The sequence below is a fragment of the Rhagoletis zephyria genome, unplaced genomic scaffold (genome assembly GCF_001687245.7).
Source record: "Rhagoletis zephyria isolate East Lansing unplaced genomic scaffold, Rhagoletis_zephyria_1.1 Rzeph_scaffold_01134, whole genome shotgun sequence".
Lineage (NCBI taxonomy): Eukaryota > Metazoa > Arthropoda > Insecta > Diptera > Tephritidae > Rhagoletis > Rhagoletis zephyria.
Genome location: NW_016158218.1, coordinates 17093 through 27850, shown reverse-complemented (window position 1 = coordinate 27850; position 10758 = coordinate 17093). Strand labels below are relative to the sequence as shown.

General features: G+C 42.1%; 1 protein-coding gene across 2 annotated transcripts in view; it reads left to right on the top strand.

Moving 5' to 3' along the window:
- The window catches only part of LOC108362880 (putative mediator of RNA polymerase II transcription subunit 26), a 134839-nt gene extending 124369 nt beyond the window's left edge, over positions 1-10470 (top strand). The window contains exons 4-8 of one of the 2 annotated variants that reach the window (XM_017616034.1): positions 1656-2225; positions 2306-2372; positions 2437-2871; positions 3109-4865; positions 8076-10470. In XM_017616034.1, the coding sequence (XP_017471523.1) occupies positions 1656-2225; positions 2306-2372; positions 2437-2871; positions 3109-4865; positions 8076-9791 (4545 nt within the window). In that variant the 3' untranslated portion in view covers positions 9792-10470. The other variant, XM_017616033.1, reaches the window with a different exon arrangement.
- Positions 10471-10758: the final 288 nt, after the last annotated feature.

Below are 10758 nucleotides of genomic sequence, written 5' to 3'. Positions count from 1 at the left end.
GCATACAGAAATGCAATTTAACATGAAAAACATTACACAAGATACTACAAAATATGAACACATTTTTTGTTTGTTTTCATATGTTAATGCTTTAATAATTGCAATTTCTATTTGAATGTATTGTCAGGAATGTATTCCAAGTACCACTAAGTATTTTAAAAACAACAATTTTGACTTTCGTCCACCTAGATCTGCTATCCGAACCACTGTGCACAGTGTTCTATTTTTGAAAAAAGGACAAAATCAATCGAGAAGAGATAGCGAAATAACTGTTTTAAAGCTTTTGAGATAGAGAATTGAGCAAAAATAGTATCGTGTGTCAAAGTAATTACCTTGTTCTTTCAAAAATAGCTATGTAGTTTAAATTGTTTCGTTTTTTGGCCTGAAACCAGTATGCAATGAAGTTTTAAAAAGTTTTAAACCCATATTTTTGCTGTTCGTACACCACGGAATCCATTTATTATGTCCCGAGAATCGAAAAATCACTTCATTTTAAATTGTTTTTAAAAAGTTTATAACAAGATGTTTTTAAGTAAAAAAAAATCTAAAATTTTACTCTTGAAAGTAATTTTAAAGGTTTGATTAAATGAAAAAATTCCTTGACCTCAAGACTGACCTTCAAACGAACAATCTTGGGATTTGTATTGTTTTTATATGGATTTTTTGATTTTTGCGACCATGGAAATAAATTCCCTGAAGCAAGAACAGGCAAAGTATCTGTTAAAAAAGTTCATTTCATACTGGTTGCAAGTAAAAAAAATTAACATCTTCAATATTTGAAGGTCGCTGGCGTTTATAGACCCATAAGGCACTGGGTGATTTATGTTAGTAGAGGAAAAAGTCCGAAAGAAAATTTGCCTTGGTATTGAGTATTTTTTTTAGATGCCTACTCAGTACTTGGTTCAAAAGTATCGATACCAAGAGGGCCTATCTTTCTTTAAAATAAAGAACCCGTGTAGAGGTTCAGTAACTTCGGAAACTCATCCGGAAATTGCTAATTCCTTTTGGTTTTTATTTTCCTGACTTGCGCAAACGATTCCCATAAGAAATTGAGCAGTGAAAGACTTATACTTATGATTTCTTGAAATAATAGACTTTCAAATAGGAAATTTGACGAAGTNAAGTCCGAAAGAAAATTTGCCTTGGTATCGTATTTCGATATGAGTATTTTTTTTTTCGATGCCTACTCAGTACTTGGTTCAAAAGTATCGATACCAAGAGGGCCAATCTTTCTTTAAAATAAAGAACCCGTGTAGAGGTTCAGTAACTTCGGAAACTCATCCGGAAACTGCTAATTCCTTTTGGTTTTTATTTTCCTGACTTGCGCAAACGATTCCCATAAGAAATTGAGCAGTGAAAGACTTATACTTATGATTTCTTGAAATAATAGACTTTCAAATAGGAAATTTGACGAAGTACAAAATGAAAATGATTGACTTTAAACAAAATCCGTTTAAAATGAAAATCAAGCCGCTGAACGGTGGAGAAAATCGCTCAACCCGCAGTTGTCTGCGGGCTCGCCTCGTCTTTCGCTGGAAAACTTGGGTATGCCGAATTCGAAACACTAATCGAGATATCCCTACAACTATTTGTTTACCTTTTTTTACCTATACAATGTTAATATTAATCGGAATTTTTCATTTTACTACTTTCAGGCTGAGCTTTCCGATGTGCTACGCAAACGTAACCGCAATCGCCCAGATGCTTCCGAAGAGGACCTCGGACTGCCGCGCAGTCCAGCTTCGCCGCAAAGGCGTACCAACCGCACACATCGCAGTCACCAGGCCACTTGCAGCAAGGGTCATTATAGCAGCAGCAACTACAACAATGTAGCCACAACATCCTCTGCCACAGGCAATCAGAGTGAGGTCTCCTCATTGAGCCTGCTGAGCATGAATAGTGGCGATGGCGAAGAGATATTAGCAACATCCACAGCTAATAATTCTACGATTAGCACCAAAGAGATTGTACAGGAACGCTCGATGACGTCATCATTGGGAGGACGTAGTATAACACGCGCTTCGACGGCATCGTCCACATCCGTATCCTCGGAGATATATAGGCATTCGTCGAGCGGCAGTTTGGGTAGCGATTCCAACCGCGATGAACCGGATTTGCTGGGTGCGAAATGTCAACGACTTTCACACTCGGCTGCCAAACATAAAATGGCCTTGCGGCCAGCCAAAAAGAAGGGTCCTAGCCGACAGCATCGGCGCACGCTGGAGGTAAGACCACGATCATTAGACTTGGTTTAGTACTATGTATTCCTTGTGCTCCATTAATGTTTCAATTCAAATTTGTACAGACTTCAATACCGGAGGCCAATGAGGATAGCTTGCGGTCGGCTGGCAATACGTTACTGAATATAATAGGTACAACCAATAATTATTTATCTAAAATACAAATAATTATTTATTATATTTAATTTTCGAATAGAACACGACGTAAAAGCTAAAACACGCTCTCTGCCGCCTTGCGTAAATGCCAAAATTTTAGAAAAGCATCCAACAGATTCGAAGAAGGTGACATCGCCTCTTAAATCAAAATCTAAGTCTTCAGTATCGTCTAACGAACAACTAATAAACGTCAAACGCTCCAAAATCGAAAAACTTGAAAAAAGTAACGAGGCCAGTAAGACCATCATCACAACTTCGACCTCTACCAGCAGCAACTCGATCACGGCTGCCACCAATCTATTTGGTTTGCGGACACTTACGACCAAAGCGACAGCACTATTTGAGCCGCCACAAGAGTCTTCCACAGACCCAACACCCAGTGAACAAGAGCTCAAGAAAGCGAAAGATAAGGAAAAAATCAGTGAGAAAGAGAGAGAGAATTTTAAGGAAAAAGAGAAGGATGTAACTGATGCGAGCATGGAGACAACAGAAAGTGGATTTCTGCGGCGTCTCATCCAACGCAATTCAAGACGCTCGGGCTCGAGGTCTAATCCCGCTAGCAACGCTAATGACAATGTTAATTTGGACCCAGTTTCTATTGAAAGTAAAGCGGACACAATTCAAAGCGAACACGACTCGAAATCTAAGATGCAAGTCTCAACTTCGTGTCTGGATGTGAACCCAACACCTGACGCTAGTATGACCAAGCTGNACATGGAGACAACAGAAAGTGGATTTCTGCGGCGTCTCATCCAACGCAATTCAAAACGCTCGGGCTCGCGGTCTAATCCCGCTAGCAACGCTAATAATGTTAATTTGGACCCAGTTTCTATTGAAAGTAAAGCGGACACAATTCAAAGCGAACACGACTCGAAATCTAAGATGCAAGTCTCAACTTCGTGTCTGGATGTGAACCCAACACCTGACGCTAGTATGACCAAGCTGGATAAATCGCGTAGCGCTCTGTGTTATGAACAAAATATCGAAGAGACCCGCAAGGATATCAAACGAGAAATGATAACTGTCGGCAGCACGGGTTTGAATGCCATGTTAAACGCCCACAACTTGACGACACATAGCAGCAGCAACAGCAACATTAAGGAGGCTGCAACCTCCCCACATAAACCAAAATCAGGCGCGGCTGCTCGCCAACGTTACATGCCGCAGGACATTGGCTCATTGGATCGCAAGACAATCAGTCAAAGCACCGCATCCGCAACAACTGCTACAGAATCGTATACTAGCAGCACGAGCAGCATACTCTCCAAGTGCTCACAGCAAGAGATATTCCAATCCACGTCGATCATACGTGAAATTACCGCTTCGCAGGCGTCCAGTGTCACCTCGATGAGCAGCCTGCACAAGTCAGAACATCATTTCGAGAAGAAGCCGAAAATTGTTGGTCTCAGTGCATTTCAGCAGAAAATTTCCCGCTCCAATGACTCAGTTGGACGTTTCACTAGCAGCGGCAACAGCAACTCGAACTCCACAAACTCCTTGGACGTCGCCGGCTCCGACGTGCCTACCTACAAAAGTCAGGAGCAAAAGCAACGAAAGGTGGTGGAGAAATCTCGCAGTTTCCGAGCATACCACGAGGACTCTTTCTGCACTGCTACGCCTGTGCACAACAACATGCCCAGTTTGCCCGATTTGACGCTGAGCTTGCGAGTGCCGTGCTACAATGATTTTGCACTCAACATCAATGGTACAGCAGCGCCCACACCAGATCGCAGCACTTCTTTGGGCTTTGATGTTAATGAGCAAGATGTATCACGCACTGACTCCACAGGTAACTTGACTAAAAGCAGCTACAACTTTTCGAAGAATGTCGTGATCAAGACCTCACCTACCAAAGTGGTAACGCTTTCGCCATCCAAACCCAGCGTAAAGGCGCTCGATGAGCTTGAGTTCAACAATGATTTGCTTGCGAAGTCGCCATTTATAAATGTGTTGCGGAAACCCACAAGCACCACTAGCTTGGAGGGAAAACCGGATGTGATTAATGTGTGCGCTAACAGCAGTAAACTGTATGTAGAGCAAAGTAGCGACACAAAGAAAGCGTCGTCGATTTCATTGGTTAATGTGGTACCCCTGTCAGCGGACGTACCGAAGCAGGAGCAACAGCACTCACGTCCCAAAGTGTTGCATTTGCGGGATTTAAATACCAGCATTAACACTTCCTCTACAACCGACGACTTGAAGGTGACGCCTACTACAGCTGCAGTGCCGTTGCGTGAGAAACCAAAGCTACAAACACAAGTGACAGTGGATAACGTTCGAAATTCCATGAATATGCTTGAACCAGATGTTAGGGCTGTGGAGCGCAAATCGACGCCGACACCTGTAGTGCAGACAAGCAACGTGCATAGCTCCAAGACAACGCGCCGTAGCTCTAGTTTGCTAGATAACCCGCCGAATAGCCAGAATGCTAGTGAAGAGCGAATCGTAGAGCGTACTGCTGTGGTTAAGGTGAATTTTTATGCATAACAAATTCACTCGTAATTTAGGTTGTGTAATGTTTGCTTAGTTTTCTTGTCCGAAGTTTTTTCTTGTCTAGTTTTCGAACTTTTAAGAAAATACAGTTTAGAAATCGGTTGAAGTTCAAATGAGGTACTAAATATATTTCTGGAACAGGTATAACCATGCAGTCTCCCACGCGGTATAAGGGATCTGAAGTATTGCTTTATTGTATTGGGAACTGTTTCTCTTAAAGTATTTGGCACTGAAACACTTTTTCGAGACCAACAAACTTCTCCTTTTCAAAATTTTCCCAGTTGTTCATCCCGAGTAATAACACGTCCTTTAGCAATTGGCGCTTCCATTGCGGTCAATGGCGTTATTGCTTTCGTTGTCCACTCTTGGGTGCCTAGTCGAAAGATATTTTCACCGGAGCATCTCTATCCGTACGTTTGGAGGGACACTTGTAGACCCTAATTTTTGTTTGTCAAGAAAGTGCTCTGCTTTTCAAGTGGCTGCCAATACCGAAGCAATACGTTTTGGAAAGTCATAGGCACTCCGCACATTAAGCTGCTAATCATAGTAGTGTAATCGTTTCGGCATACTAAAGTATAAAGCTTTTATGCCGAACCCATGTATTTCAATGAAGCTCTGTAGATTACGATTCAAAATCATGTTTGCACCTAATCATAAAATCTTCATGAATCGAATCGCCCAACACTGTAAGGCGCTTGCAGTTTTGAAATCGCTTGTGGTTTATTGCAATTTGCACGAATTTTAGCACGAAACAATTTGTTTACTTTTTTGTGTTGCAAATAAAATTTATTTGTCAATTCAATAGAAAATAATTGGAAATGAATGATTTCGTGCTAAAATTCGTGCAAATTGCAATAAACCACAAGCGTTTACGCAATATTTCGGAGCCGAAATATTTGCGGAAGTGCGTGTTGCGAAAGAACGGCCAAAAAATTTGTTATGTGTAGAAATTGTTTATTAGCTGGTGACTTATGCAGGGCGTGCAAGTGTGCAGAAGTCGAGTAGTCATGCATTCGTTTGGGTATGATGAAACGATTACTCTACTTTGATTAGGCGCGTAATGTGCCGAGTGCCTTATTCTTCGTTTGATCTCCAGGCTAATATTACGAGAATTGTTGCTGTCACTGTTGGTAGACAAAATTGTTTACTAATTCAAAATTTTAACTTTAACAGAGGGTCCTTTGCCTTGCTTTGCATTCAGCGCTAGACCAACCCCTTTTTCTCTTTATTGTCGATAGGATTTTATAAACAATAATCAGGTTTAGTCCCCAGCAATTTGCGCAGACAGCAGGATCTTACGAAGAAATGTTTTTATATCGACGGCTGAATAGAAGATTCACCTATCTCGGCAACCAGTTCAAGACGCCCTATCTCAGAAAATTTTCCACGGAGGCTCTATTCCAGAAGTTGGTTGAATAATGCCCTATTTCAGAATTTTATTGAAAAACTTCCTATCCTAGAATTTCGTTGACGAAGGCTCCATCTCAGAGTTTCGCTGAAGATCGCGCAAGTTAGCTGCCGATTCAAAAGCGTCCTACGCAACAAATTTTCAATATGTTACCAGTTGAGATAGGGCGTTTTTGAAACAAATTCTGCGATAGTGCGTTTCAAACCGACTGCCCAGTTAGGTCGATCTTCCACCCAGCCGTCGAAATACTAACTAACAAGGTAAATCGTTTATTCCCATTTAGAAAATCTAGCTTCCAATGCTGATTTCGAAGACAAATATTTAAGTAGGCTACCCTTAAGCGTGGCTGAACCCATCTTTATTGTTACAGAATATTGGTCCATATCCTTAATAGGGAGAATACCTACATGGTTGGAAATCCGAATCTGATGGCTATGCTGCCAGACAACTTCTGGGAGAAATGTATGTTTGACTCCGAATTTGCGGGTGCCGTTCTCAGCGTCTTCCTTAACGAACACTTTCGTCTTTCGTCTTTGAAAGTCTGAATATGCGTGAATTGATTTAAGAAGTTTGGCGGTACCANGAACTTCTGGGAGAAATGTATGTTTGACTCCGAATTTGCGGGTGCCGTTCTCAGCGTCTTCCTTAACGAACACTTTCGTCTTTCGTCTTTTGAAAGTCTGAATATGCGTGAATTGATTTAAGAAGTTTGGCGGTACCAAGACGTCTTGTTTTAATCCTCGTTTGGTAACGAATGGCTTGAAGGGTTTCTACCCGATTCAATGCGGCGTATTCCAGTTTTCGTACGAATCGAAAATTTAAAATTTTTGTATAGAAAATGATAGGGAAATTTCATGATTTTCGATTCGTACGAAAACAAGAATAAGCCCCAATATCTCCAAGCCGGCGTCAAATTCGCTTTTGGTTGGATACTAAATTTAGACATCGTGGCATGTTGGAATGAACGTTTAGGATCGATCCTCCCATCACGGGGTTTGCCAGAACTTAGCGTAGTAAATTCATTCAATATGACATAATTAATCAAGTCTAAAGCGAGAGCGATACAGCTCATATTTAATTTTAGTTGACGATGAGATTTATTCTTTCAAAAAAATACGCGCATCGATGCTCAGTTGAATGATGCCGCTGTATTTGGCGTATATAGCACGCACGGCCTGCTTGTGGTTTACGTGAAAATCACTTAAACTCCAAAAGTTATGGATGCGTTTGTCCGTCCATAACGGTGATAAATGATGCAAAAATTGTTTCATCTGCTTATCGGCGTACTTGAATAGCTTAGCTGGCAAACCGTCAGGTATATCAGCTTTGTTATTCCTCACCCCCATATCGCTATATTTACTTCTTCCTAGTGAGCATGTGGCACAACGACACCTTCCGCTTTGACTGTTGGAAAGTAGGCGTTCTCTAAGATCTGAAAGAATTTGATAGATGCCTGTATTGCACAATTACTGGTACCATTTCTATTTTGAAGAATTTGGAGTCTTTGTGGTTGAAAATACGAAGTTGGCGATACGAAGTACACCTCTAATTGATTGGTTTCTGATTCTTCTATGTATCTTTGTAAAGATTTATAGCTGTTCTTTTCACACTTTATCATCTTCACCGACTGCTCCTTGTTGCCATATGGCAAACTGCTAAACACTAGGTTTTAGAAAATCATATAATCAATTTAACTAAACTCTTTGCAATCAAGAATCCCCATTAGCTGTGCGGTAAATGCTTGCCTTGACAAAAACTAATATTTACGTTTTTTGCAGATTTCTGACCCCACTAGTTGCAGTAGCACCCCCAACGACGATGGCGTTCCTGAGTTCATGCGTATCCAACTGAATCGTGTCGACCCAGCGCGTATCGCTAAGAGCTCTAATGTAGTGCTGGCTAAGAATGTGCGCGAAGTACGCACGCCACCGCATCCGCAGCAACAACAGCTGTCGCCACAGCACCAACAAGCACAGCAAAATCAACAGCAACAGCAGATGGCCAAAGAGGCTAACGAGCGCAACACCAGTCTAGATGAACTCAGCTTGCGCCGCTTAAGCAATGAAAGCGTTGAGATAATTGAAAAGTCTTCGCCCACAGAAGTGGATAAACAGAAACCGGTGTTCAGTATGAGTTCGAATAGTAGTAACAGCAACAACAACAACAAAAGTGACAAGTCGCCAACGAAAGCACATGCGGTGGTGAACGCCTTGCCGCCCAGAAGTCCCGTGAAGAAGCAGGCATCGGTTTCAGCGACCACGCCAACGACACCAACAGACGCGGACGACGCCGTTTTGCTGCGCACTAAAGCGCCAGACACGCCAGTAAGCGTGGCAGTACTCAACAGCAACAAGTTGTCGCTGCAAGAACGGAAGCGCTTATTCATGAGCGAAGAGAAATTGAAGACAGATAAGCGAATAGAGGAGCTACGCAATGAGCGCAAGAAGTCCATCACAGAGGAAGTTTATCGCAAATCGTTCGCCAAGTCAGAGGAGAAGCTGGAGACTAGCGAAAAGGCGGCGACTGAAAGCGTCGTAATGATGCGCAAGAAGTCTTTCTGCGCCACAACACATTCTAGCGCGGCGACCACCAGTGGCAACAAGGACGATCCCACACCTGAACTTATGAAAGTTTTCGCACGTCGCTCATTGAAAATTAAGGACGAGGACATCAATGTTCTGGCAGACAAAATACACGCTAGTAACGGCGGTAGCATCAGTGGCAGCAAAAAGTTTGTGCCCACACAGCAGAACGTCGACAGCGACAAGGAGAATCAATCGGCAAGTGAAGAGAAACTCGATAAGTTGCCGAAACTGGAGGCATCGATAGAGTCACAAACGCACGTGTGTGGCAAGTTGACAAACGGCATCAACAATCGCAATTCGCTGGCTGACTTCCGCACCAAATCTGTAGTTGGCAACAGCGGCGCGGCTATTTCGAATGGGCTGAGTTTGAATAACAGCAGCAACAACAATAACAACAACAACAATCACACTGCCGCAAATAGTAATCAAACCACCGGCGGACATACTGTTAACAATACCACCACCGCGAACACCAATGTGAACACCATCAGCAACCCCACCAGCAATGGCATCAGCGGCAATCGTAGTTTCCTGCCGCCCATCAAAGTTGCCGGCTTCCGAACTATACCCATCGAACGCAACAACAGCGTTAGCAAAATCTATCCAACAACGGCGTGTGAAGCGCTAAACAACAATAATAATAACAACAGCAACAATCTAAACAATAACAATCATCACCCCATACACAGCCATTACCACCAACAAAATGGCAAGTCGAACGAGCGCCAATCATTGAATGTAAAGGTGATCGAGAGCAGCAGCAGTAACAGCAGCAACAACAGCTCCTCAAGCGGCAGCAGCAACACCAACAGCAAGACAATCGAGCGCTCGGCAACTGTTAGCGAATTTAAGGGTATACATCAGCGTCGCGCCGAGTGGGAGCAGCGCGCCAAAGAGGCGTTGAAGTAATTGACTGAAAGAAGGCGAGTGGGCCGCGGCGCATGAGTTGTTGTAAGGGGAGGGAGCAAACGTTGCAGCAGAACTTAACGTGACAAACGAACGATGAACGAACGAGCCGAGAAGTGTAAGACAATGCCGGCAATGGCTAATGGCGTTTTCTTTTCTACCGAAAAAATGTTAACTTCTAATTGCCCGCTTTCTGTAGAAAATAAAACGCTATAAGTAAAAGGCGCGCATGCGCATGGGTTGCGGTTAAAAACGCTTGCGCTTTGGCAGCGCTAAAAACTTTTGATTAATATTTCTTTAATGAAAATTATGCCGTAAAGTTGTAAATGTTATCTACTAACAAAAAATCTTATATAAAAAATATTCGACAATGCCAAGGAAATATGGAAACTTTACTAAGTAGTTGGAGGTGATGTGTGAATGAGTGAGCGCAAATAGCGGCCAAAAATTTAAATGGCTAGTGTATGTAGAATGGAGACTTATTAATTGTATAGTCGCAAATGCTTACTATATCAGGACAAAACTAAAATAGAACATTTATGGAGCGGTTCAGTGTGGTAGATGTAAGGTTTGCATACATCGTTTCGGTATAAAATCACACGTAGGCGCTTTGATAGGGAAATCGAAATCGTTACAGGATAGCGGAGAGCCAATGGGAAATGTATCGTATTTTTACAGGGACTTTGAAATACNAAATTATCTCCCTAAATTGTTGAAAGCATAATTTCCTTGAGCAAAGTGTATAAGCATTCGGTTGTTTTCGTGGCTCGCCAAAAATTTAACCAAACATTTTCAATTGTTTTCGAAAACTTAGATTTTTCTTAAGTAAATAGGTATATTACTCGCCCGTTCTAAGCGCTAAAATCTAAGCTTTTATTAATCATCTCAAGTCACTAAATTTGAGACTATCAATTAGTGGCTCTTTTTGTGACTCGAGATGGTTTGGGTATTCAGTAAGGAAAAGTCACAA